A 26,735-nucleotide genomic window follows, 5' to 3' on the forward strand; every position below is an offset into this window, starting at 1 on the left:
GGTGGAACTGTGCATCTGCTGAGCTCGTTATAAGAGCTACTTCTCAGTGCAAAGCTGGTGAAAACTTTATCAAGGAGCGATGTGATCACTTTCTGAAGGCGGAGTTTCAGAAAGAGCAGGAGTTTTTAAAGAGACAGTGGCCCAATTTCAATGTGTAAAATTACAAAATCACATTTCTTTTAAATTATACTTGATATATAGAGCTTTTTTTTAACAGCTGAGGGTAACAGTTACTTGATTGTGCTATGAAATGGCACTATGTGCTTGGTAAAATACGTCATATTGCTCCTTTAAGGACCACCGGAAGTGCAGTTAGCAGTTTACTACAATCCTCGTGGGAAACAAAACATACATGTGGATGAAGCCAAAATTGTGTTTTCTTAAGGAGCACTTCTCTTGAAGTTGTAGGCTCATTCAAATCTGAGGACTCAGATGGCCATGGGGAAAGAGAACACCATATTCTTTCGTAATATGTTTTGCTAATTTCAAACGTTCTTTGTCCTTGATGGATTTATTGGTGTATTCTGCATCTTGCGGTCTGATGTCATGATGAACTTGTTTTGACGGTAGGAACTTGACATGTTGGGAGCTGTTTTAATTATTCCTCCAGTCATAAACTCTACTTTATATGGTGATTTAAAATTATTTCAGAACATTTTAAATATGTTACCAGACTCGTGAGCTGCAACAATCTTCTTTCCGAAGATCTTTGGGTCTACGGTGCTCCATCCATCCCTGACTACATGTCTGAAATTCAAACTGAGCAACAATTATTCAAAACGCTGAGTAACAATGTTTTATTAACATCCACTTCCTATTTTCCTAAGCAGAAATTAAATTGTTTTAAGTAACATTTCAGACAAAAAGTGAGCCTTTTACAGGTTTATTGCATATTTACATTATATGAATTTTTGAGTAGTATTAAAATTCATATCCAATCATTAAAAAACAAACTAACTAAAAAAAAAAAAACATGCTAGCATAGTTTGATTGTAGCTACAGGTTTTTCACTGGTGCATCACTCAATACTCAAAAGCAAATTAAATGACAAAATTTTCAGGGACTTTTCAAATTTTCAAAACAGCATAAGTTTAAATGCTATTCTTTATTATGGTACTGGTAAAATTAAGCTGGCGCATACATTTTCACATCCTTGCATGCCACCCTTTTTCAGAGCTAATAGTCATTTTGCGCTCTGGGGGAAGGATTACAAGCAGGAATTAAAGACACATAAGAGGAAGCATTTGGGCTGCAAGATGAAATCCTTTAAAAGCATATCTCTGTTTAATCCTTTATAAATCACGGCAGCTCACCGCAAATTAAAAACCGGGAAAGACGTGCAACGTGTGACCAATAGAACAAGTTGTAGCAAATACTTAGCGCTCTGCTATTTTCATAAAATGAATGCGTGTTCCCATCAAAACCTTGACGAGTTCAAAAGAACGGAGGCGACAGGTGAGATCAAACGAGATGAAAGCGCGCTCTAATTTGTTTGAAACCTCTTCATGGGCGTGTAGTTTTCCTTTCTTACGCTGCTCGTTTTGAACGGGAAGCCTGAGCAGGTGGGACGCACGCCGACTAAATTACAAATATTGTTTGTGGTTTTGCAGGGTGAAGAACCGGAACACACAAACACACGCGCACGCATGAAACACGTGTTTGCAGTTGAGATGCTTGAGACAGACGAGTAATATATGCAGCTAAGCCCCAAAATAGTCATACCCCTGGGCAGATTTAGGTTTAAACAAATCTTAATTTTCTAAAAGGTATAAAAGCTGTGAGAGATCACTGCAAAAACACAAAATCATACCAAGTGTTTACATATATATATGCTTATCCAAGTAAGATGACATGCAAACTATAACAGAAATTACACCTTTTCCTTCCACTCAACTTTAAACAAAACCAGCTTTTTTTTTTACATGTATTTACTTTCAAATTACTTCACTTCCATAATGTCTAATATTAATTAAGAGTTTGTGTATCGAGTCACACAGACACAAAACCTTAGCCCCATTTTAAAATCATGATGTGTGTTTCTTGTCCTTTACGAGCCACAAGCGTAAAGGTGCTGCTCCATCCAATATTTGTCCAGAAATCAGCTGACTGTGTAATTTAACAAGTTAGCTATATAGCGGCCGAGATACGGAGAACAAACCCCCCCCCCCCCAAAAAACGGGATAGAAAGTCAAACAGGCCATAAACTTGCATCCTTGTTTTCTTGCCCAGAAGTCTGAGATGTGACTCATATAAGAAAAAATAAATAAACACCTGATTACCAAAACACCTCGATGGGTTGCATGCCAATTAGCACCACCTTCTTTCCAAATCTGACTGTTGATTGTCAGTGGTGGGAAGTAACGAAGTACAAGTACTTCGTTACTGTACTTAAGTACAATTTTCGTGTATCTGTACTTTACTTAAGTAGATTTAATAATGGATACTTTCTACTTTTACTCCACTACATTTAACAGTAAGTATCTGTACTTTCTACTTCACTACATTTCTATATAGCGTTTCGTTACTCGTTACATCCAAGACGCATTTCAGTTTTTTGATTTGTTCGTTAGTTTGAAAGTATCCAATGGCGAGAGCAGAATCAGTCCGCTGAACCAATCCAAAGCGGGAAATAACCATTAGGCCCCTCCCTCAAGAAGAGCAGCACAGGACCTGCAGAATCATTAACTCCCAGAATGGAGTCCAAGGATAGCCATCCTCCAGAAGACCTGCCCCACCCATGGCCTTATTTAAAACATTTCTTTGAAATAACTGGGTCAAAAAACGCTTCCTGGAGATTCCAATGCCGCCTTTGCCTTCCCCGAAAGCATGAAATTCTATCTTTCAAAAATTCACCATCAAATTTGAAAAAACATATAGAGGTAAGTTAAGTTGCTAAACGCTATCGACGTTAAATTAATTTGTGTTAGTGAAGTTTTATGTAATCTTAGCAAGCTTTTTGTTGAACTCGACTGCAGTAAATAAATACGATTACTGTATATTGTTATAAGCTAGCATGAACTTGCAAGTAACAGTGATTACTGCGGTCGTGATCACGTCTCCCGCCATGAATGTTACATATAAGTTGACGCTAAACTCCTTCACGTCCTGGTTATTGAATAAATGTTAGCGCCATTAAAATAATCTCCATGTAACAGTTACAGTCATATTCAATAAATTAGAATATGGGTTCCAATGAGACGCAATTGTCGCAAGTCCGGCGACATTGGCGGACATTCCCGCCCACAGAGTCAGCCGTACCCCCCCTGCCTGGAAGGTGTTTATTGTCAGCCCCTTTCTGTTAACAGTTCTCTCAAAATAGCTGGCAAAAAAGTTAAGTTCATGTTTTGTTAGGACGAAAGACTAGATGTTTCCAAATCGCTTGATGTTTGTTAGGTCAGTTTAAAGTCCCTTTTTTCAGGGAAACAATTTTCTTTTGAACGTGTTTATTTTGAATTAAATAAAACATTTCAAAGGTATAATAATTTCTCTCATTTTGCCTAATTACATGTAACCCTGCAGGTCATCCCTGGAATTCTGATGCATAGAATAAAATATCTAAATCTAAACTGTCACAGGGGGTAAACTCAATGAAAACATGCTTTATCTGCAGCATTGCTCATTAAAATGGTACATTATTGATTTATTAAAACTAAATACGATAGGTACACTTAATGACATTATATAAGCCGTTAGGTATTATGGTCGGCAAGTACTTTTACTTTTAATACTTAAGTAGTTTTAAAAGCTTGTACTTTCTTACTTTTACTTAAGTAAAATAATAATGTGGTACTTTGACTTTTACTTGAGTAAATTTTTGTCTGTGTATTTGTACTTTTACTTAAGTACATTGTATGAGTACTTTCTCCACCACTGTTGATTGTCAACCCTGAGCTATAATTAAGATTCGCTATTTGGATCAAGTTTATACACTTAGGCCTAAAGACTGCATGCCAACAAAAAAACTTTTACATCTATTTTTGAGTGTTGAAGTGTGATGAGTGCAGAGCAACAGTGCAAAGCAGCAAGCTCTCCATCTAGTGGATAAGTGGTAGAAACAAAACACGACACAAATCCCCTCGTTGAGCTGGGCAGCAAAACCTTCCTCCTTCCCTGGAGGGACGTTTACCTCACCGACTCCACTCGGCTCAAGTCTGACTCAAATGCGTGAAAACGTCCGATTTCAGTGAATCAAACATCTTTGCTGACAGTCGCAGATGAAATTGCCTGTGAAGCCAGTGAAATTCTGTTCAAAAAAAAAAAAAAAAAGAAAAGAAAAAAACTTGCGAGAGCTCGGCGTTAGCAGCGGGGAGCTTTGGGCTGCTTACCGCTCTCTGTGGAAAGCTGGCTGTGGAACTGTGGAAACTGAGTTTCCACTGGAACGCTGATGGTGCGTCGCAGGAGATGGGCCCTGGCTGACGCAATGCGCCTCCCCTGCAAAAAAAAAACAACAACAAGCAAACAAAAAAAAAACATGATCAGTCATCTTAAGTCAGATAAACCAATATCACAAAATTGACAGAAGTACCACCAAAGACAACAAGTCCTACATTGCACAAACAACAGTTACTAAGGGTCTTATCGCCGTTGCTGTGGTGATTCTGACCACTGTGTTGGACGCCGTATTGGGTCGACGCCTCACAATGGCTGTTGTAACTCTGATGAATGAGTGTCTGTTGTTCTGAGCAGAGCAGACACTAGCAGCGCATCAATCTGTGTCAGACTTTTCTCTTCCCGTAGCTCGCATTGAAGATGATTGAAAACACAAAAGGGAAAAGAAAAGGGCTGTGATGAAACAACGGCCCAGTGTCCTTCTCTGGTGGCGATAATGGCTTATCTAACACGCTCACACCTCTAGGCTCACCGCGGCGCCCTGTCCGCCTCGTTTTCTCACATCCTCCGAAACGACTGTCGGGTCATCATCATCTCCGTCTGATCCTCTCTGGGACTCTCTTTATGCATCGGGAGACTAAAGGTGCCTGTGTTGTTTCTCCGAAGTTTCTTTACTTAGATGTCTAAATGACCTACAACTCACAGAAGCAGACCGTGGCATCACCAGTTTTGCACATCCAGGGAAAAAAAAAAACCTCAGCTCTAGCTCCGTCTTATTGAATGGAGAGAATCTGTGAACGCTCGTTTTCAAAGCATGTTCAGGGTTGAGGCTACGTTCGCACAGCAGGTCTCGATGCTCAATTCGGACTTTTTTTTTTTTCGCTACCAATTTTTTCATGCTGCCAATTAAACCCGACAGCAGTGAGACTTCCGTGTGACCCACGTGAGCGGAAGAAGAGTGTCGGCATCACAAAGCAACGCAAGTAATAATAGATTTGTGGATCAATTTAAAAGTTTATCCAACAGTATCGTCACAAGATCATAGCAACTTTAAGGAAGCTAATCGAAAGTAAGCAACGGTCTTTTGTGGAGTATTGACTGCAATTTCTGAAAAAAAAAAAGTCTGTTTGGATGTGTAGTCAGAGCTAGGAGTGGTTTGCACTTCAGCGACAGACTTCTTTCATAAATTTCTCATTGTAATTTTTAGCCATTGTTTACATCCTGATTTACCTCAACTGGCTTTTTCTTCTGGTGCGGTGCTCTGATGCATGTCTCGCATCAGTGACAGAAAAGCCGGATAAAGTTGCGACATGACCGTTCAGACCGGGGGACGCTTTGAAAACAATCGGATGCGTATCCGAATTAGCAGCCCATGTGGAAGTGGCACAGACTGGATTTTGTTGGGGGTTAAAAAGAAGAATTGGGATGTTTAGGCTGGAAAACGTTGGATGTACATCAAATCAAATTTCATTCCTACTTCAGCAACAAGGCATTTCAAAGTGCTTCCCGTCATAAAAACACAAAGTCATAGAACACGCAAGTCAACAATTGAAACATTACACGTCTTGTACGGGCAAGAAAACGAGCATGTTTGGGTCTAACTTACTGTATGTATTGTGTAAACATAGCCTTAGCGTGTTAGCTTTCTGCCATTTGTAGCGTTTCACATGTAGTTCTCTTTAGTTTTGGTCTCCTGAGAGCAGAGAACCTTCCACGTCTACATGACTTGTGGGAAACTTTAAACTGAACTTATGTGGGTTTTCTTTTAACAATGCTGTTTTTTTCCTGGAAGATTTGTGGTGTGCACCACTAACAGTTTAACAGGCTAGTTGATTCTCCTTGCTTGCCTTATTAGTTCAGGTTGGCGTCCATTGTTTTTAGGTTGTTTTTTTTTTTGTTCGCGGTTGTGCCGCACTGTTTCAGTTTTTGGAAGATGGATTCAAAGGCACTCCATGAGACGTTCAAACTCTGGGATATTGTTTTTTATAACCTCATTCTGCTTTAACTCCTCCACAACTTTCTCCATGACCTTTCCTGCCGTGTGCGTTGGTCTTTTTTTTTTTTTTTTTTTGCTGCAGTTTGTTCCCCAATGTTCTCTAAAAAAAAAAAAGAAAAAAAAAGAAAACCTCTTAAGTCTTCACAAAAGGTCTCCATTTCTAGTGAAATTAAATTGCACACAGGAGGATTTTTATCTACTCATTAGGTGACTTCTGTGGGAGGTTCACTGGAGTTCATTTAAGGTAGTATCTGAATAGGAATGCACAATTTTTAGACATTTAGGAGAGAAAAAATAGAAATTCAAGCTTCATTTTCTTTTAGATTTCTTGGGGCGTAGGAGTGGGGATGAACTTTAAGCAAACCTTAACTTTGCGTAGGGTTCTAATATGAATAAAAGATCAAAAGGAGATAAATAACCCTTACAAGGACCTGTACAAACTACAAAGGTCAGTGATCTTTACGGCTATATCAGCACCAGATATTGGAATTTGTGGCTTTTCTTTATTATAATGAGATTTTTATAGTCCATTATTCATCCTCTAATCCATTATTCATTTTTTTTTTACACTTGGTGACAGAGTAATAATGTATCTGAAGTGTTAGAGCACTCTACGTTCCCAGGCTTGAAATATTGAAGGAGGGGGGAAAAAAAGAAAGAGAAAACAACATATCAGATACTGTACGGTGGCATTCGTCATTAGAGATAAATTGATTCTGATTCATAATTGAGAAGGTAGAACGATTCCAGGCCATAAGTGGAGAAGATGAAAACGTCTCCAGATTAATTAAAGAAAGGAGAGGAGCGAATGAGAATTTCAGGACAGTGAACGACAAAGAACGAGACATCAGAGGGTCGTGAAACATCGCAGCGATGTGAAACCAAAACCAGAGCAGATTGATCTGGCAAACCAAACTGAAATAAAATAATTTAAAATAATGCGCACACTCACACCGATATTTACCAACAATGAACCTCTGGTTGAATTAAAAATGTTAGTTTTAATCACAATTTGACAATGATCCCTTTGTGTTCTGCTACTTATAGATAAATACACAATAATGTCGGTGCGGTTGGGAGATAACTCCTTTTTGTTCCAACTACAGTTTTAGAACAATTTTATCTGATTAAGACAGATGGCTATCCTTGTTTTTAGCCATCCGATGAAGTTTCAAATAGCTGATTTCGTGTTTCATGTAAGTTTGGGACAGGAGCAGCGACTTTCTTCCACCCAGCTGCCTGGCAGCGTGCAGCACCAAGTGGCGGGTGCTGCACACATCGCTACTCTGTGGTTCAGAAAATACTCAAAACTCTTCAATAATTTTTTTGGCATCTCCTTTAAAAGGCTAATAGTGTTAAAACTACAAAAGCCTTGACATTGGTAGCTGGCCCAAACTTGCTACCAACTACCAAGAAATACAACAGAACGGAAACTAGAGGCAGATTGTGCGCAAGATAAGAGATCAAATGGAGCCGTTAAGCCGTGAGGATAATTTTATCCCTTTTGCATTAAAGAAAAAAAAAGAAACAAATGCAAGACATGATTTGGCATAATAATTTACGTTTCATTTAGCGAGAGCTCAAAGTGTTTTCTTTTTAGGATATCAGCCATTTTGTTTGGTTCCCTTAAAAAAAACAAACAAAAAAACAAACAAAAAAAACAAAGAAGCAGGAACTACACACAGATTTTCACAATCCAACTGTCCTTGGGGAAAAAAACTGCTTGCTCTGAAACTTTTCAGATTTTTGAAAGGATCTTTCTGACGGACAAACTCATAATAACTTGATGAAAAGTGAAACAGTATTATGAACATATATTTAAAAAACTAATTTGCTATAGAAAGTCCTTTCCAGACCACACTTGAACTTCAACACAAAACCTTTTAATACTGTGGCGCATCAGCTTATTTTTCTTCCCCCCCACAAGTACTGAGATTTTTTTAATCATAACTCTCATTGAGATTCTGGGTCTGCGTCCTAACTTAATTTCAAAGTGGAGCAGGATGAAAGTGCTATTGTGCAGGAGTACATCAGATTCACCCAGAAAAAGAAAACACAAAGACGACACAACAGATGAGAAGCTGCTCTCACCGCCTCCAGTTCGTCGAGAAGCAGCATCTGACGGTCGGCTACCGCAGAGCACTTCGGGTTCCACGAAGTTCTCTCTTCGTACGAATGTCCGCGTGACATCCGCTGCTGCGGCGGGCGCCGCAGATCTGAACCGGGGGAGAGAGAGAGGAAAAGAGATGTAACAACAAAGAATAACAGCATCTGTGAAGAGCAAAGAGAGAAACAAAAAAGGAAAAGAACGCAGCCGAGATTTCTGCATGTTCATAAAACAGGAGTTGAGGATTCTAAATGTCCAGATTTTCTTTAGTTGTATTTTTTCAGCTCCTTTGCTTAAATAAAGGGACGTATCCCCTTTATTGTTGATATTTTAATTGATTATGTGTCACTTTCACTAAAAATATTAGTCTGTTTGATGAGTATGGCGTCTTAAAAACAGATATCACTTTCTACATTTTGCATTTTTTTCTCCACCAACACAAAAGGCAAATTCTTGCAATTTTTTTTTCCTGGTTCCATAATAGTGATGTGCAGAAGCCAAAATATAAGGAAGCAGCAGGAAAATAAAAAAGAAATAAAGGTTCTCTTGAAAACTAAGAAGTAACGGAGAAGAGAGGATGGTGGTGTAACGGGGCGGTTTGACGAAGAACCGACCGGATGAAAGATATTGATGCAAAGAGAGTTGATTACTGAACAAGGATCAGGCTGTAGATTAGAAACTGAATGCAGCTTTGAGGGAAGGCAAATAACTGCAGCTGTACTGAGGAAATGGGAGAAATGGCTGGTAGAACATGTAGGGAACATGGGAAAACAAAAACAGAAAAGTAAATATATCAGACAAGAGCCAACAGGAGAAATTGTCACCAAAAAAAAAAAAAAAAAAAAGGATTGAAGAGGACACCAAAGCAGTAAAAACCCAAGCAGGATAGAAAATATGAGCTTTTAAAATCAAACAAAATACACTAGAACCACAGCTACAGAGCTGAATAAAAATACATAACACCAAAGCGCAATGAGGAATCTTAAACCAAAACAAACGACTAAACTGACTATGAAAAGTCAAATTAATCTGATGACAGTAACCTAGAACTAGAGCTGGTAGCTGCTTATTCTGGGCTCCATTTACCTCTGAAACTGGGATCTGGAAATGACAACAAAGCAAACTGTAAAGCAATTCCGAGTTTGAACATCTGTTGGATTTACTAATTGATCAACACAACAAACGGGCTATTTATTATTAGCAATAACAGTCTCGGCTATTTATTATTAGCAATAACAGTCTCGGCTATTTATTATTAGCAATAACAGTCTCGGCTACCGTGCTGAGAAAGTAGCATTTGCCCCAGTAAGGATTTAGTCTCTTTTTGCTTCTTTGCAGCCGTTGGCACCGACAGCAGCGAATGTTTTGCGTCACTGTGGAAGAAATTGGACCCACTCTTTATTTCAGCCACAATGCAAGTGTTTTTTTGTTCACGGTTCACAGTTTGTTACAAGAGATACTTCTGATGAAATTATGATTTGTTCCCAAATCTGTATTAAATTTAAAAAAAACTCTCAACATTGTTTCACATAGCAACCTATTCAAGAGCATAACCAGAGTTATGAACGGAGGTGGTATCTTGTAATCCATGTCTGTAAAAACTGCTAATAGGAATACTCCTCAGTTTTTCTTATGCAACCAGCAGAGCAGTTCTGAATTTTTCTTCCCTCTGGCTACTGTTATCCATGAGCTACTTACTATACAGCGCTCCTGTTACTGTCGCTCTCACACTTCTTCACATTTCCTAAAGAAAAAATAAATAATCCAGGTTCCAGTCAGGCAAACGTATAAATACACATAATCCAAAATTGAGGACCAAAAACGAGCACCAAAAGAGAACCGTTGTCTGTGTGATGTACAAAGTATTTATACAGACATGCATCAGCCATTTTCTTTTTGGCTGTCCAAATTTTCATACCACCTAATTGGATATAAATGCATTTTAATGAATGCAACCAGACCAATCAGTGTGAATATTTGATTTTCCTGGCCAAAACACCTACATCTCTCTTTGGTAAAAGGTACTTCCATCTTTTGACTACAATGTCTCAGAGATCCAATTCACACCTTCAGTGTCATGTAGATGTCAGTTATGAAAGATGTAACTTTTCTTATTCATTCGGATCTGAATGCAGGCGAAGGAAAAGCCTGAAAGGTAACACAGACACAGATTCGAGGTTAATAACAAAAGAAAACAAAACATTTACCAAAAAGCACTTGAAACTAAATTTAGGACTTTTCTAGTTGCTGTTCTTTCTAATTTTCTGGCCAAGTTTCTACGTAAGTCTCTACCGAATAAATCGGTTTAAAAAAAAATGTTTAACATAATTAATAGTCCATAACACATCTTGGCTGCATTAGGTGTAATTGTTGCTTGCTTGTTTCAAATAAGACCAATTAAATTTTCTTTCCAACCTTTTACCACAGTAAAAGTAAAATAAAATCTACCGTAGCAGTTTCTGCTAAGTTATTAAGATCTGACATCTAAACAGATGCCTATTTTCCCAAACCATCTGTTAATGTCTAATCACCCTGTCACCTCCTCCTCTATTTCTTAACAGTGTTGACAGAAAATTGGAGAGATTACTTTCCTCTTCATCCTGTACCTTTTCAGTTTTCACATAGTTACAGATAACAAAATAAAGAAAGCACAGAAGTCTGATTAGAGAAATGAAATCAACTCGTGTGCAGTACGTTATACGATGCGTAGGCGGCAAACGAGTATATTTAACTTACTGCAGTAAATGAAGATGAGCCCATACGCGTAGAGAGGCATCGTGGGGTCAAATAACACCCCTGCCGGGTGTTTATGATAACAATGCTTGTTGTTGGATTTTGTTTGCATAAAAGTCAAACCAAGATCTTCAAAATGCATGGTGTTGATCTAAAACAGCCACATTACATGAGCTGTCAATAAATCCAACAAGTAAAATCTATACAATTTAAATCGACTTTCCATATCATCTATGGAAAGTGGGTTATGTTTGAAATCTTACAAAAAGTAATAGTAAAAATCAGAAGTTTGGCTCTATTTGCTTTTTCTGTGGCGTTTTCTAAGGATGTCCGTCTTTATTTTTGTCCGCATTTGTTCTAAAAGTAATTACCCCAACAACTGCGTTTGTTGAGAGATTTGCCTCAATGTGATTCAAGATTTAGAGCTCATTAAATGTACATGACGTCTGACTTTGCAGACTTTGTTGTTTTATTGAAGGAAATCAAATTAAAATTGCCAAGCAAAGCTCCGTCAAGTCAGCGGACTTCCATCACTCGCTTAATCTCTTTCTTGTTTATCTCTCTCGTTCTCATAATCCTAGAGCTTTAGGTTTAGCTGATACTCTATAGCGTAATTTCATCAACACGGGGATTATGAACCTGTCTCCACAGAAGCTTGGTTAAAAAAAAAAGAAAAGAAAAAGAGCAGCACGGCTTTTTCAAAACACGACTTCAAGCTGACCTGCGAGAAACTCGTCGTGTGCGTTCGTGCATTAATTTGACGTAGAATGACACGTTGATGGTGATGGGTTTTACACATCTGTGAATAAAACCTAATTTAAGAAAAGATGTAACCTTTAGGATTTCTCAGCGCCTAAATTATTTATTTGAATCTGCCCCTGCTGTAGCTGTCAGCTGTACGGGCCACCGTTCTTACGCGTACTGCCCATTTGTCTGAGGAATACATTACTGTTATATTATGCTGAAGAAATGCCGGCAGAATTTATGTGTGGCATGCTATGCCGCTATGTTTTCATGTATTGCTTCAGATTTATTTAAGCTGTAAATAAATATAGGGCTGCGATGGCAGGCATAACGAGCCAATTAAAGCAAGCGCTAAAGAGGTGATTGATTTTTGAACGAAAGTACCATCTCAGCGGAAAAGGCTGCGTTTTTTTAATCAGGAGAAACGAGGGGCGTCCTTTGAACTAGGATTCATAAACACGGGTGGCTTCGGAGACACAACGAGCTCTGTGGCGTCGTTTCGAGGTTACAGTAGGGGATGCACTCTGTGAGCCCCACGGAGGGGAGATCAATGCCATGACTGAGTGTGTGACCATCTAAAGCTTCGACACCCTCCCCCCACCAAAGCGGTGAGATGCCTCGCCAATAATCCATAAATCACCAGACAAGGAATTACGGAGGTAAACAAAAGCAACTTAAAATCAGGAGCAGAGATGGAAAGGAGGAGCGAGTCCCAATAGAACAATACAGGAACAGAATCAGGTCAAACAGACCTTGACCATCCGCCTTTTATTTGTCACACCATCAGCTCAGGAGATGATGGTGATCCCTTCACGTCCTTTTCTAGCCCATCTCTAGGAGATAAGATGCAGCTGGCATCTTGATTGAACGGAAACAAGGAAGCAGACCCAGGTCCTGTTAGCCCCGGATGGACGAACCATTTGGGAATCTGGAGGACATCCCAACCCAGGAGAAGGTTCCAGTGCTGTGGAAGACTTCCTCCCTAAGAAAACTCACCCGTCCGAATTGCAGATGAGTTGCTCTGACGTTAAACATAAAGAAGGTTCTAGAGAGTCGTCCTCTTGTTCCACTTGAGTGAGGACCGAAACCCAAAGAAGGGAACTCTACTCCCACCATAGTGTTTTACTCTGCGCAGTGTATTTGCAGAAATGCTGCAAATGTATGTGATGATGCTTATACTGTTGTCGGGTGTATCAGAGGTTGACACAATGCAGAGCACAAAGAGTTAGGGCAGCTCTAGAGTCTACTGATTAGAAATATTGTCTTGTAATAATTGTTTACCTCTCCAGTGTTGCCTATTGGAGGGGAAAATCCCAATGTGGTTTGATGGACCAAAATAATCACCAATGAGAACCAAAGAAGTCCATCATTATGACAGATTAAATTCAGTCAATGTTACTTGTGTTTTTGGTGTCAAGCATAATCCAAGTATTTCATACACAATTCATGAATTTTGTCATTTCAAATGCAAATGATCAAAATTAGGAATAATGAGGCACAACTATGGCTACTAGATTGCAGTAAAGTGATTCCAATACAATTCCTTGATTTGCGTAAAATATGCATCAACAGGCATTAGTGGGGCAACTACACAACCATGCTTACATTGAAATAGGAAATGGTTATTTTAGATTATTTTTTGCTAAGTTATTATTGGTAACAATTCTCTCTGAAGAAGACAGATGACATATCAAAGTGAATGTTTGTAAATTTGAAAAAAGTCCTCAGAATGGTGAATGCTAACTTCTAGTCAGATACACTGTATACCCTCCATTTTATCTAACTTTGATACTGTTGCATCCCAATGACATGAAGACTTTTGTTCAATTTTTATTTGACGTTAGTTCTGCAGAGAAACATGTTCCTTTGTTTTCCGGATCGCAAAGTTGTTTGAAAAACTATCTGGATGGTTGACTGGTTCACCGAATCTGCTGGTGAGACTCGGCAGATGCAGTGGGTACAGGTTGCTAGCTTCCACCGTCTGTGAGATGACAGATGTATACTCTTGGTAAGTGAACCTAGCAATAATAAAACCTCACTTCAAAAAATATCCAAGCTAACCCTTAAAGTCGTGTTAAGCATTTTCACACCCACACACGTTCAACTCGTCTTTGTGTTTCTCTCTCGGGTTCCTGCATGCTGCCCACTTGTAAAACTGTGTGTGCGTTCCCACTGACTTCACTTGTGCAGGTAAGGTTTTTTATTTTATTCATTTTTATTAATTGGTCAGTCCAATGTTTCAATAGAGTTGTTTTTGCAGTTTCTGTGCCCATTTTTTCTACACTAATGTTAGCTTTCATAATTGTGATCCCACACAAATTTAGCAAAATTTATCCCTCAAATAATTACAAAACGTGGTGGTACATTTAAATCTCATCTTTGCTAGCTTTTTTTTTTTTCATGTTTCTAGCTAAGAAGTGTAAAATTATTCAGCAAATACCACCGTTACATATTCATCTTTCATGAAGTTGTTACTTAAATAAACAGTAACATAAGGTCACACATTTTTCATTTCTATGTATGTTTTGATGTGGATTTGTTCCGTGTTATTCGTGATTGTGTCTCAAAAGGTTATAAAACCATTATTGTCACCATTTGAGCCATCCAATCAGATTGCAGTTAGGTGCCCCAGCCTAACTCAGATTTGTATTTGCATGTACCAACAATTGTGTCATTATGCTCCTCTCCGTACTTTAACTTCTGACTGAGCGGATCAATAACTGGACAATATTAGCATTTTATCCCTCTGTCAATAGCTGTGACTAACAATACAATAATAAGCTCCGGTTTAACAAAGCTCTTATATCTGGTATTGACTTTATGTAAAAAGCCAAACCCGATTTAAGTCAATACTCCGAGTTCGGTGGAGATGCTTGTCTAACATTTTATTTGAAATATTTCAGTTTAATGCCCACTGTGATGAGTCAACCCTAGTTGGCGCTCTTAAGAAAGAAAACTGATGGCTTAAATATAAACTTTTTTTTTTATATTACTGGTGTTACTTTCACTGTATTTGAAAATCTGGAGGTTAACATTGACTTCCCATCACATTAAAGCGTGCGCACCCACAGTGAGACTCCTACAGAGTATGGATTTTAGCCTCCTTGCTCACCTGAAGCAGAAACCTCAAGGAAGCTTTGAGGTTTTGTACAAGCCAGAAAAATTCTGTTGACCCGAACATTTCTCACATAAAACATTTGCAGAATTTATTTTTAAAACCTTATGGGGTTTTTTAAGCGTGCTAATAAATGTTGACATCTTTAGTATCCGAGACGTTTCGTTTGTGTCATTTCATTAGAGTATTTAAACATGGCCAAAGTAAAGACTATGCACAAGAATTCATTTACAGCAACCTTTCTTTTTGGAAAAAGTATGATTTTCACTCCTTCTACAAATTAGAAATGCAATCATATTTAAAACGGTGAGAAAAAAACAACTGATTAAGTCTTTATAGGATTTAGAGTTCATCTGTCCTTTTCTTAAAGCGCATTTCAGTTCACAGACGTTGAGAGTTTGGAAAGAACACTTTGGTCCAACATGTCCACTTGTTAAGTTCTCTGAAAAACAACTGGACTGTGAAAACCAATGGACAAAAAGACATTCTGCATGCAAGACTGTCCGAATGTGAGAATGGCTGACTAAACAGAGGGAAAATAATGAGAGGGTAATTACTGATCAACAAAAACTTTGTAATGTAATATTAAAAAGCATTAAAAGAAACAGCACAGTAACTGCTGGCATAGAAACCAAATTACATACAGTATGACTTAAGACTTCAAACAATACTGTGATGCTGTTTTTTTTTTCCTTCCCTGATTTGACCCAGTGTGTCATTTTCCTAATATCTCTAACATTAAGATGATTCCTCATCACCCCTAAATATAAATGTGTTTTGGGATAATTCATCATATTTTGCAGTCAGTTTTCAATAGATTACATATTTACCACAAATTTCTGCTACCTTCGATCTCCATAGTACTGTCTGACAGGACGTTTACATTCCTTGAGCATCATCAGTGAGAATTTCTCATTTAAATCCCAGATTAAAAAGACTTGTCAGTAAATTAGAAGATAGGTTTATTTTTCTTCTTTTTAAAAAAAAACAAAAATACAACAACCTTGTTTCTCACTTCTGCATGCGTCTAGTTTTTTTTTTTTGGGGGGGGGGGGGGGGGGGGGGGGGGGGGTTGGCTTAGGCAGATTTGTATGAAATTTAAAATGTATAGTAAGCTTAAGTAATAATATGATTGTGCTAATAACACAATCATTTAAAGCAAATAAGTCATTATGACCTAATAGTATAAAACCAACAATTATTCCTACTGATGAAAAACATTGATTTGTAACATTATGATTCTATATTTATCTACTGTGGTTAAGATATTTAGACTTAGAAAAAACATCAAACACAGATAAGGGAAAAAAAATACTATTAGTTTTCGAGTAACAATGCTTATTATACCTTATTCTGTTTCTTTAAAAACTATAATGAGCTTAAAACATCTTTACCATAACAGCAACAGATGGCATTCCTTTAATTGGCACATTGTTGTTTCGGAAGGATTTTATTAAATTTTTTCAGCCAGCTGGCTGAATATTCACAGCAACAGGTGGTGGAGGGGCAGCGTATCTCTATGGAACAAAAACCCCCAAAAACATTAAGCACTTTCTACGCCACCTCATAAAAATTTAAACTGTAGGAGCGGGATAATCAAATTTTTTGGCTGTTTTTATACAGCAGTGTCACTTTGGATGTCATGAGAACATCTTCAGTGGTAAAAAAAAAAAAAAAGAGAGTTTAAATATCCAACCCAAAGGTAAGTTTAAGTCAGTGTATTACCTTTAAAGTCAGATTTCTAATGAGAATTTACATCTGTTTTATTATCAGTGTGATATCATGATGGTGCACCTAAAAAGGACGCCGTTTCTGTCGGATATCTCAACACCCATCAGAAGTAGTTCCACGACATACAGCCTCATTACATACTACAGCTCCTGGTCAGAACAGCTTGTGTGTTTTCAGAACATTTCAGTATGTACTTGCAGACTTGCTCTTTGAAGTTTGGTTGTTTTTTTTTTTCTTTCCCCCAGAAAGGGAAGCAGAGGATTATGCAACATTTCTAACACAGGGAGACTGTGAGTCAGTGTTGATCATCACGGGGAGCGTTTACACCTCTCTCTCGTCTGCTGAGCTTCATGCACTCTCACCGGACATAACCCGTTTATCACCGACATCGCATCAGGCACGTCGACACACAAACGACAAATCAACATGAAGCGTTGCGCGTAGCCCACACCTTTTCATGGGCTGTCGCACCTTGAGGTGTGCTTTTCGTTGCAGTTTCCAGGGCTCGTGTGAAAACGTGATGGGAATCAACCTAAACACACATGCAGGCAATGATTTCAACCCCCTCATCCCCTAAATCAAGAGCCAAAAAAAAAAAAAAACATGGTGATGGGTAATGGGCGGCGCGTCGGAATGGCGCCGACATGTCAGTCAGTCAGACGTGGAAAAAAATTGCCAGCTACATCATTAAATCCGTTCCAGGTATCGTTTGGTTTGAGCACAAATTGTGGTCTGAGAATCTAAACAGAAACAATACGTTTGAATCTGGTTCAGGTGTTTTACTTTTTTCTTCTTTTTTTTCCCCACTATTGTGTAACTAAATTTTTACTATAACACTCTAAACTATCCAGGCAAAAGTGATATATTTGAATGTGCCTTCAATAAGACTTTATAAAGTAGAATTATTTCATTGAAATTTTATGCAATTGACCATCACAAAGTTGCATCCATGTTGTAAGGAGAAAAGTAAAGCTTGGGAGTTTTTAAAAAAAAACTAAACATTTTTACCCAAGATGACTGTGTGTAATAAAATAGCTATCTGTCAAGGCTACCGAGGTTTACCAGGGAACATTAGTGAACCAGTGACGTCACAAAGACCAAGGAGCTCAGCAGGCGGGTCAGGGATGAATCTCCAGAGAGATTTATGTCCCACAGCTCTTAGATCTGCGTCTGCTTTTGCACTTCTGAATCGATTACATTTCTGCAAAACGTGACTATTTCTTTTTGGTGTGTTGAACCCACAAAATTAACGGTTTAATTTCACCAGTGGATTAAGTCATTGTCCACCACACACCTTGTGGAGGAAATAAACAGAAAGAAAAAAAAAGTTCTGGTCAGAACAGTACAAGCTTAAATGTGTGTGGATGCGTGTGCGTGGGTGTGTGTGTGTGTGTGTGGTGAAAAACTAAAAGTGCATCTCATCCTAAAATCCCAGTGAAGCACAGTGGTGGCAGCATCATGCTTTGGGGATGTTTTGTTTCATCAGTAACCCTAAATGTACAGTCTTGCATGTTAATGTGTAAAGGAAGAAAAATGGCCCAGCTAAAGTAACATTTAAAATGAAATCGAGAATCAGAGGGAAAACTTTTTTAAAAACATGAGACCAGATGCCCTCCATCCAATTTGACAGAGCTGCAGCGTACAAAAAGTCAATATTTAGCTGCCAAAAGGCAAATAAGAATTTTCAATCTGTAAAAAAAAATTATAATTGTTTCTAATATTTTACAGTCATGAAAAGATTTCTGCAGGTCTTTGACTAGAAAACAAGTATTCAATCATGTGTGTAATTGTAGTGTGCAAAATACAGTTTATATATATCTGGAGAAGTTGGAAAGGTATAAATTATCTTCATCGCCGTCTATTTGGTGATGAAGAGGTTTGCACAGTGTACTTCTCCAAGAACAAAAGCGAAGCAAATTCACGTATTGCGGCTGGGCACTTCCATTAATCAATCTGCTTCAATGTTCAGCCTAGATGCTTCCAGAAAGAGGCGACCTGCACCTTATTTCCTGATGGCCCCCAGTGCCTTCATCATGGACACTCGGAATTAAAGCTTTACGTTACGCCAGCAAACTGCAGCAGATCTGAGTTTAAAGAAAAACCCGGGGAAATTGTTCCTACATCTAGGTCACGAGAACCAACTACTCCCCTCATCCATATGGAGTTTCACAGCTGGGCTTTAAGGGACCAGCCAGTTGTAGCAACAGCAGCTACTCCACTTTCAGCACTACCATATGGAAGGAGGCGCAACAACAACAAGCATTATCACCTCCTGCAGAACACCACATGCTCTTATAGGTGTGTGTGGGGGGGGGTGGGGGGGGGGTGCGTGTGTGTGCGTGTGTGTGTGTGAGGAAAGGGGGAGAAAAAAATGAACACACAGATTCAGATAGAAGATTTAAAAAATTCACACTTCAGAAAAATAGATAAGAGGATAAAAAAAAATTACTTTTTTTTAAATGGAAAGATGACAGGTTTGCTTACCTGAAGGGGAATACGAAAACATGATTTCTTGTTGCTGCTGCTGCTGCTGCTGCTGCTGCTGCATCTTGAGTCCTCGCTCCTGGGAGTGAGACGACCAGCGAGCCGCGTGTTGTGGTGACGGAGTCTGTGGCGGAGCAGCTCGGAGGGAGAGACGGCAGCAGGCGCCTCGACACCAGGGCCGGGGCGACAAGACGGGAAGGGAAGCGATCCTCGCAGATTACCTTGGAAAGTGACTGCAGCCGCCACACTCTCAGTTTCTCTCATTCTTGTCCTCGTTCCCTGCTGGGGTGTGTGGGGAGGGAGGAGAGAGAGGGTGGGGGGGGGGGGGGATGTGAAAGCACATGTAACTGCGGATGGAGATCTTTTGACGTGCACGCAGAGTCAGGAGGCATGGGAGGAGCGAAGAGAGCCGGAGGAGGTGCTGAAAGGAAGGAGTTAAGCAATTACCTTTTTAGTGTAGGCTTACTCGCTCAGGCGTTGAGCCGTCCCTCTCCCCGCCCCTCTCCCCGCCCCCCTCGGTAACCTTGCGGGGCGCTGCACGCTGAACCAATTCGGAGCTTACATGCACTTACATCAAGTTTAAGTCCGTGTATGACAGATCCAATCTTCTGGGGAATTTGCGGAGCTGAACGGCGCCGGGCCAGCGTGTCTGCGAGAGAACGCGTCAGAAATTCTGGAAAAAGAAAAAAAAAAAAAATGTCATTAAATAAATAAATAAAAAGCAGTCAGCTGCAGGAGTTAGTAGGTCAGGAGGAGTCTGCATTTTGGGTTTCAGTTCCAACTGGGGTGCAGTGTTCCTAAGACACTAGAAAATGAAGGCCTGCATCATATGCATTCATAATGGAGGGAGAAAAGTGTGTCAAAATCAGGAACTGGACAGTTAGTTATCTTGGGATGCACAGAGCTATGGATAAGAAAGTTTGTCCCCTTTAATAGTTTCTTCTGTGTTTTTGGTCACATTTTTGAAGCTCATTAAACAAATGGCTAAATCCAATCTGGCCTTTATGGAACAGTAAAGGCTCCACTGCATAAGCAGGTACGAACCCGCCATCAATCTCTTGCCTCGGCTGGCAGCAAGTCGCTCACATCTCTTTGGAGAAAATCTGCCCCACTTTTCTTCGCAGATTTGTTTTAATTCAGACGTATTGGAGGATTTTTGAGCATAATCTGTCCGTTTGAGGTCATGTCACGGCATGTAGATCAGTCATTTGTCTGGACTTTGACATTTTAATAAATTCACCAAAAGGAAGATGTCGTAACTCGGAAGGCAACATAAGAAGCCAGATAATCTGTAAATGCCCAAAAGTATAAAGACCTTAATTTTTTTGTGACATGTCTTGTCGTCTGATGAAATAAAGTGCTTGGGTTTATTGACAACATATGCATGACACAGATGCAAGACAGTTTTAGACTGGTTTAGTTAGTAAAGTTAATAAAAAAAAACACACACACACACACACACATTATAATGCAGTGTATGCAAATATCTGGTTTTAGTTGTATATTAGAAAAACAAGAGATCAAATAACAATATTGAGGTTTACCTACGTCATCAATCAAATTACAAGCTTTAGATGTTTTTAATATTAGGATTGCAAAAGTGCACACAAAGCAACTTAGGTTAGAGAGTGGGAGAAAACACTAAGAAACAAAAGACAACAACTAACGAGTACCAAGAAATCTTTCACTTTTGGTAACAATACCGCAAAGTATAAGACAAACAAAAATCTGTTAAGTCTTCAGAAAAGAAACAAAATCAAACCAGAAACAAAACCAGGCTTTGTTTGGTAAACTTACACTCAATTAGAAAAGTGTGAAAGCAAAAGAAGAAAGCACAAGACCACATTTGTCCAGGCTGTGCTGCTCACACCTAAAGAAAAGTCTGGACAAGCCTCATACTGGAATAATATATCTGAAATGACAAATGATATTTTACTTTCCTTTCATGCTGTTCACAAAAAAAGTTCATTCTGAAGCCAATTTCCTTAGAATAATAGAAAAGTCTGTACTTTTCTTCAAGTATTGGAGTTTCACCTCCAATACTTGTTCTATATTTCATTCTTCTAGGAATCGACTGACTCAACAAAGTCAAAGGACTTTTTCCCCCTTGGCTCTCTTCTGAACTTCCTTGACCTTCCTCAGTCCGTTCATTAGCTTTGTCGACAGTCTTGCCACTACACGCGTACAAACTGTTCCAATTCTCTTTCAGCAAAGGGATGCGATTAGTTTGCGAGTCCCGTCACGCTTCCTCTTTTTGTCGACTCAGTGGATTCATTTGCAAAGGGTTTGTGAATTCAGTCAGTCTGGTTTTTGACAGAGCACAATGGTTCACAGGTGTCTGCTGTATTTTCAATATCAAGTCACAAAAAAGAAATAAGCCTCCGTTATGAGTAAATGGAAATTCATCATAAGCTATAGTGTGATAATAAAAGAGCAGGAGCCTGACATCGGTTTTTTTTTTCTTTTTTTTTTCTGCAGGTACAACATGCGACTGTGCAGGACATGTGTGTGATGGACAGTGGGGAGTTTGGCCGTTGTGTGGTTCTTTTGACAGACATTCAAATCATTTCCCCCTGTTGTTGCTGGAGGTAGAGGCGAAGAAGCCTCTACCTCCAGAAGATTTGTGTGATTCTAAGGAGAGAGATGTTCAACGGTTCTGTGAAACCAGCCACTGTCTCAACAGCACGGGGTGCAATGCGGACAACTATCAGGTTCTTCACCTTTGTGTCCGCTTGCTTCACATTGTCTTCCTCTTGTCAGCTGTGGACAGGTGGAGAACCTCCAGGCAAATAGAAAGTTATCCGCTCCTCTTCATTTCATTTGGTGCATTGTGTCCTTTAAAGATGATTATTTGACTAGTGAAATGAATAACTCTGATGCATTTGAATTTTCTAAACAGCATTGAAGCTCAAATATAAAATTCATGCCAGCAGTAGAAGTTTTTTTTTGTTTTTTGACCAAATCTCTATAGAATGAGATTTTAGGTAGCAGAGTGAGGAAATGTACTCAGTCTGTCCTACAGCAGCATAACTAAGAATATATTTTTGTGCTGAATCTGAAGTAAATATCGTAAAAACAAACTAAACTATTTGCTGTCATAATTTAATTATAAATGTTCAGCTTAACGTCAAACAATCTGAAAACGATTTACAGTGTTTATCTTACTGTATGTCCAAATGTGGTACAACACAATTGTACTTGTTTCGGTGAACACAAACAGCGCCATCTAGTGAGCATTTACTTAAACAGCACTTCACTCCCAAATAAATCTGTTTCAAAAGACCTTTTGTCCTGAATGAAAACAATAAAATCATTAAAATTTTTTCGAAATTGTTCGTCCATTTGCGATACTTGCTTAATAGATGTAGAGTCAGAAGGCTGGTGCTGTTTACGTTGTAATGTCTGTCACACGGGAACAGAAACTTACGTAACACAAAACCAGGGACACAGACAGCTAATTTAAAGAGTAGCATTTACCCAAGTCATATGGTTTTGAACTGAAGTACCTTGAGAGAATCCACACTTCTTTTGAGCTGTCATAAAAACAGTGAAATATAATTAAGAAGAACATTGAAGTCAAGGACATTCAAATATTTATGTTATTTTATTTTGATTGAAAGTCAGATTTGACTAACTTTCTCGTTAGAAAACCTAATTTTCATTTAAATATTTGTAACCAGTTTTCCTAATATGGAAGTACTTCATATTTTATACAAACACCGAACATACAATTCCCTGCTTACAAAGTCTTTCTAAAATATACATTTCCTCCAGTATATGCTTTTGGGGTCATCAATAACTCAGTCTGTGCTGGCTTATTGTCATGTCATCTATGGCGGCCTCTGGTGGTGTGTTTTATTGTTGCACATAATTTGCCTTTGTACTGTTTTTTTTTTTTATCCAAAAGTTTTGATTGAACTTTCACAACCCTTTATGCCACGATTCAGATTTTGTAAAGGACTCGGGAGCCGAGATTATTTGTAATTAAGACAAAAAAAAAAGAAAACAAAACAAGTAACAACTTACAAAACCGCGAGTGGAGAATATAGCGTGGGCAACGTAAGAGGCCAGCAGGAAATGGCAGCGAATGAGAGACTTTAATACTGGGGGTTGATTACTGACAAAATACAGGTAGGTGATTACAAACCTGGCGCAGCTGGGAGAGGAGACACATATTTTCGTTGTTTGCCAATAAACATCAAAGAAGAAGAAGGGGAGGCAAACAGGGAGCCAGGCTGTGGGACAAAATAAATAAAACAGTTATTACATTTTTGAAGAAAACAGGATTATATATAAGAATTTAGATTAAAGGGAGATACTCTGGTCCATACGGAAGAGGATTAGGGCCACCGAAAAAATAATTCTGAGTTTAAAGTCCGAATTCTGAGAATAAAGTCAGAATTCTGAGAATAAAGTCAGAATTCTGAGTTTAAAGTCAGAATTCTGAGTTTAAGGTCAGAATTCTGAGATTAAAGTCAGAATTCTGAGAATAAAGTCAGAAGTCAGAATTCTGAGATTAAAGTCAGAATTCTGAGTTTAAAGTCAGAATTCTGAGAATAAAGTCAGAATTCTGAGTTTAAGGTCAGAATTCTGAGATTAAAGTCAGAATTCTGAGTTTAAACTCAGAATTCTGAGAATAAAGTCCGAATTCTGAGAATAAAGTCAGAATTCTGAGAATAAAGTCAGAATTCTGAGTTTAAAGTCAGAATTCTGAGTTTAAGGTCAGAATTCTGAGATTAAAGTCAGAATTCTGAGAATAAAGTCAGAAGTCAGAATTCTGAGATTAAAGTCAGAATTCTGAGTTTAAAGTCAGAATTCTGAGTTTAAAGTCAGAATTCTGAGAATAAAGTCAGAATTCTGAGTTTAAGGTCAGAATTCTGAGATTAAAGTCAGAATTCTGAGTTTAAGGTCAGAATTCTGAGATTAAAGTCAGAATTCTGAGTTTAAACTCAGAATTCTGAGAATAAAGTCAGAAGTCAGAATTCTGAGTTTAAAGTCAGAATTCTGAGAATAAAGACAGAATTCTGAGTTTAAAGTCAGAATTCTGAGAATAAAGTCAGAATTCTGAGTTTAAAGTCAGAATTCTGAGATTAAAGTCAGAATTCTGAGTTTAAAGTCAGACTTCTGAGAATAAAGTCAGAATTCTGAGTTTAAAGTCAGAATTCTGAGAATAAAGTCAGAATTCTGAGAATAAAGTCAGAAGTCAGAATTCTGAGATTAAAGTCAGAATTCTGAGATTAAAGTCAGAATTCTGAGTTTAAAGTCAGAAGTCAGAATTCTGAGTTTAAAGTCAGAATTCTGAGAATAAAGTCAGAATTCTGTGAATAAAGTCAGAATTCTGAGAATAAAGTCAGAATTCTGAGATTAAAGTCAGAATTCTGAGAATAAAGACAGAATTCTGAGAATAAAGTCAGAATTCTGAGAATAAAGTCAGAAGTCAGAATTCTGAGATTAAAGTCAGAATTCTGAGATTAAAGTCAGAATTCTGAGAATAAAGTCAGAATTCTGAGAATAAAGTCAGAAGTCAGAATTCTGAGATTAAAGTCAGAATTCTGAGATTAAAGTCAGAATTCTGAGAATAAAGTCAGAAGTCAGAATTCTGAGTTTAAAGTCAGAATTCTGAGAATAAAGTCAGAATTCTGTGAATAAAGTCAGAATTCTGAGAATAAAGTCAGAATTCTGAGATTAAAGTCAGAATTCTGAGAATAAAGACAGAATTCTGAGTTTAAAGTCAGAATTCTGAGAATAAAGTCAGAATTCTGAGAATAAAGTCAGAAGTCAGAATTCTGAGTTTAAAGTCAGAATTCTGAGAATAAAGTCAGAATTCTGTGAATAAAGTCAGAATTCTGAGAATAAAGTCAGAAGTCAGAATTCTGAGATTAAAGTCAGAATTCTGAGAATAAAGACAGAATTCTGAGTTTAAAGTCAGAAGTCAGAATTCTGAGTTTAAAGTCAGAATTCTGAGTTTAAAGTCAGAATTCTGAGATTAAAGTCAGAATTCTGAGTTTAAAGTCAGAATTCTGAGAATAAAGTCAGAAGTCAGAATTCTGAGATTAAAGTCAGAATTCTGAGTTTAAAGTCAGACTTCTGAGAATAAAGTCAGAATTCTGAGTTTAAAGTCAGAATTCTGAGAATAAAGTCAGAATTCTGAGAATAAAGTCAGAAGTCAGAATTCTGAGATTAAAGTCAGAATTCTGAGTTTAAAGTCAGAATTCTGAGAATAAAGTCAGAATTCTGTGAATAAAGTCAGAATTCTGAGAATAAAGTCAGAAGTCAGAATTCTGAGATTAAAGTCAGAATTCTGAGTTTAAAGTCAGAATTCTGAGAATAAAGTCAGAATTCTGTGAATAAAGTCAGAATTCTGAGAATAAAGTCAGAAGTCAGAATTCTGAGAATAAAGTCAGAATTCTGAGTTTAAAGTCAGAATTCTGAGAATAAAGACAGAATTCTGAGTTTAAAGTCAGAATTCTGAGAATAAAGTCAGAATTCTGAGAATAAAGTCAGAAGTCAGAATTCTGAGTTTAAAGTCAGAATTCTGAGAATAAAGTCAGAAGTCAGAATTCTGAGATTAAAGTCAGAATTCTGAGTTTAAAGTCAGACTTCTGAGAATAAAGTCAGAATTCTGAGTTTAAAGTCAGAATTCTGAGAATAAAGTCAGAATTCTGAGAATAAAGTCAGAAGTCAGAATTCTGAGTTTAAAGTCAGAATTCTGAGATTAAAGTCAGAATTCTGAGAATAAAGACAGAAGTCAGAATTCTGAGTTTAAAGTCAGAATTCTGAGAATAAAGTCAGAATTCTGTGAATAAAGTCAGAATTCTGAGAATAAAGTCAGAAGTCAGAATTCTGAGAATAAAGTCAGAAGTCAGAATTCTGAGATTAAAGTCAGAATTCTGAGAATAAAGACAGAATTCTGAGTTTAAAGTCAGAATTCTGAGAATAAAGTCAGAATTCTGAGAATAAAGTCAGAAGTCAGAATTCTGAGTTTAAAGTCAGAATTCTGAGAATAAAGTCAGAATTCTGTGAATAAAGTCAGAAGTCAGAATTCTGAGATTAAAGTCAGAATTCTGAGAATAAAGACAGAATTCTGAGTTTAAAGTCAGAATTCTGAGAATAAAGTCAGAATTCTGAGAATAAAGTCAGAAGTCAGAATTCTGAGTTTAAAGTCAGAATTCTGAGTTTAAAGTCAGAATTCTGAGAATAAAGACAGAATTCTGAGTTTAAAGTCAGAATTCTGAGATTAAAGTCAGAATTCTGAGTTTAAAGTCAGAATTCTGAGAATAAAGACAGAATTCTGAGAATAAAGTCAGAATTCTGAGAATAAAGTCAGAATTCTGAGAATAGAGTCAGAATTTTGAGTTTAAAGTCAGAATTCTGAGAATAAAGTCAGAATTCTGAGAATAAAGACAGAATTCTGAGTTTAAAGTCAGAATTCTGAGAATAGAGTCAGAATTCTGAGAATAAAGTCAGAATTCTGAGTTTAAAGTCAGAATTCTGAG

The 26,735-nt window shown here is 37.9% G+C and overlaps 1 protein-coding gene across 2 annotated transcripts in view; it reads right to left on the reverse strand.

Moving 5' to 3' along the window:
• dab2ip (DAB2 interacting protein) overlaps positions 1 to 19,509 on the reverse strand; it is a 180,752-nt gene extending 161,243 nt beyond the window's left edge. The window contains exons 1-3 of one of the 2 annotated variants that reach the window (XM_023337804.1): positions 19,240 to 19,509; positions 8,417 to 8,541; positions 4,326 to 4,431 (exon numbers count right to left, since the gene is read on the reverse strand). In XM_023337804.1, coding sequence (XP_023193572.1) covers positions 4,326 to 4,431; positions 8,417 to 8,541; positions 19,240 to 19,303 — 295 coding nt within the window. In that variant the 5' untranslated portion in view covers positions 19,304 to 19,509. The remainder of the gene's footprint in view (positions 1 to 4,325; positions 4,432 to 8,416; positions 8,542 to 19,239) is intronic. The other variant, XM_023337805.1, reaches the window with a different exon arrangement.
• Between the last annotated feature and the right edge of the window lie 7,226 nt (positions 19,510 to 26,735).

Source organism: Xiphophorus maculatus, chromosome 8 (genome assembly GCF_002775205.1).
Source record: "Xiphophorus maculatus strain JP 163 A chromosome 8, X_maculatus-5.0-male, whole genome shotgun sequence".
NCBI lineage: Eukaryota > Metazoa > Chordata > Actinopteri > Cyprinodontiformes > Poeciliidae > Xiphophorus > Xiphophorus maculatus.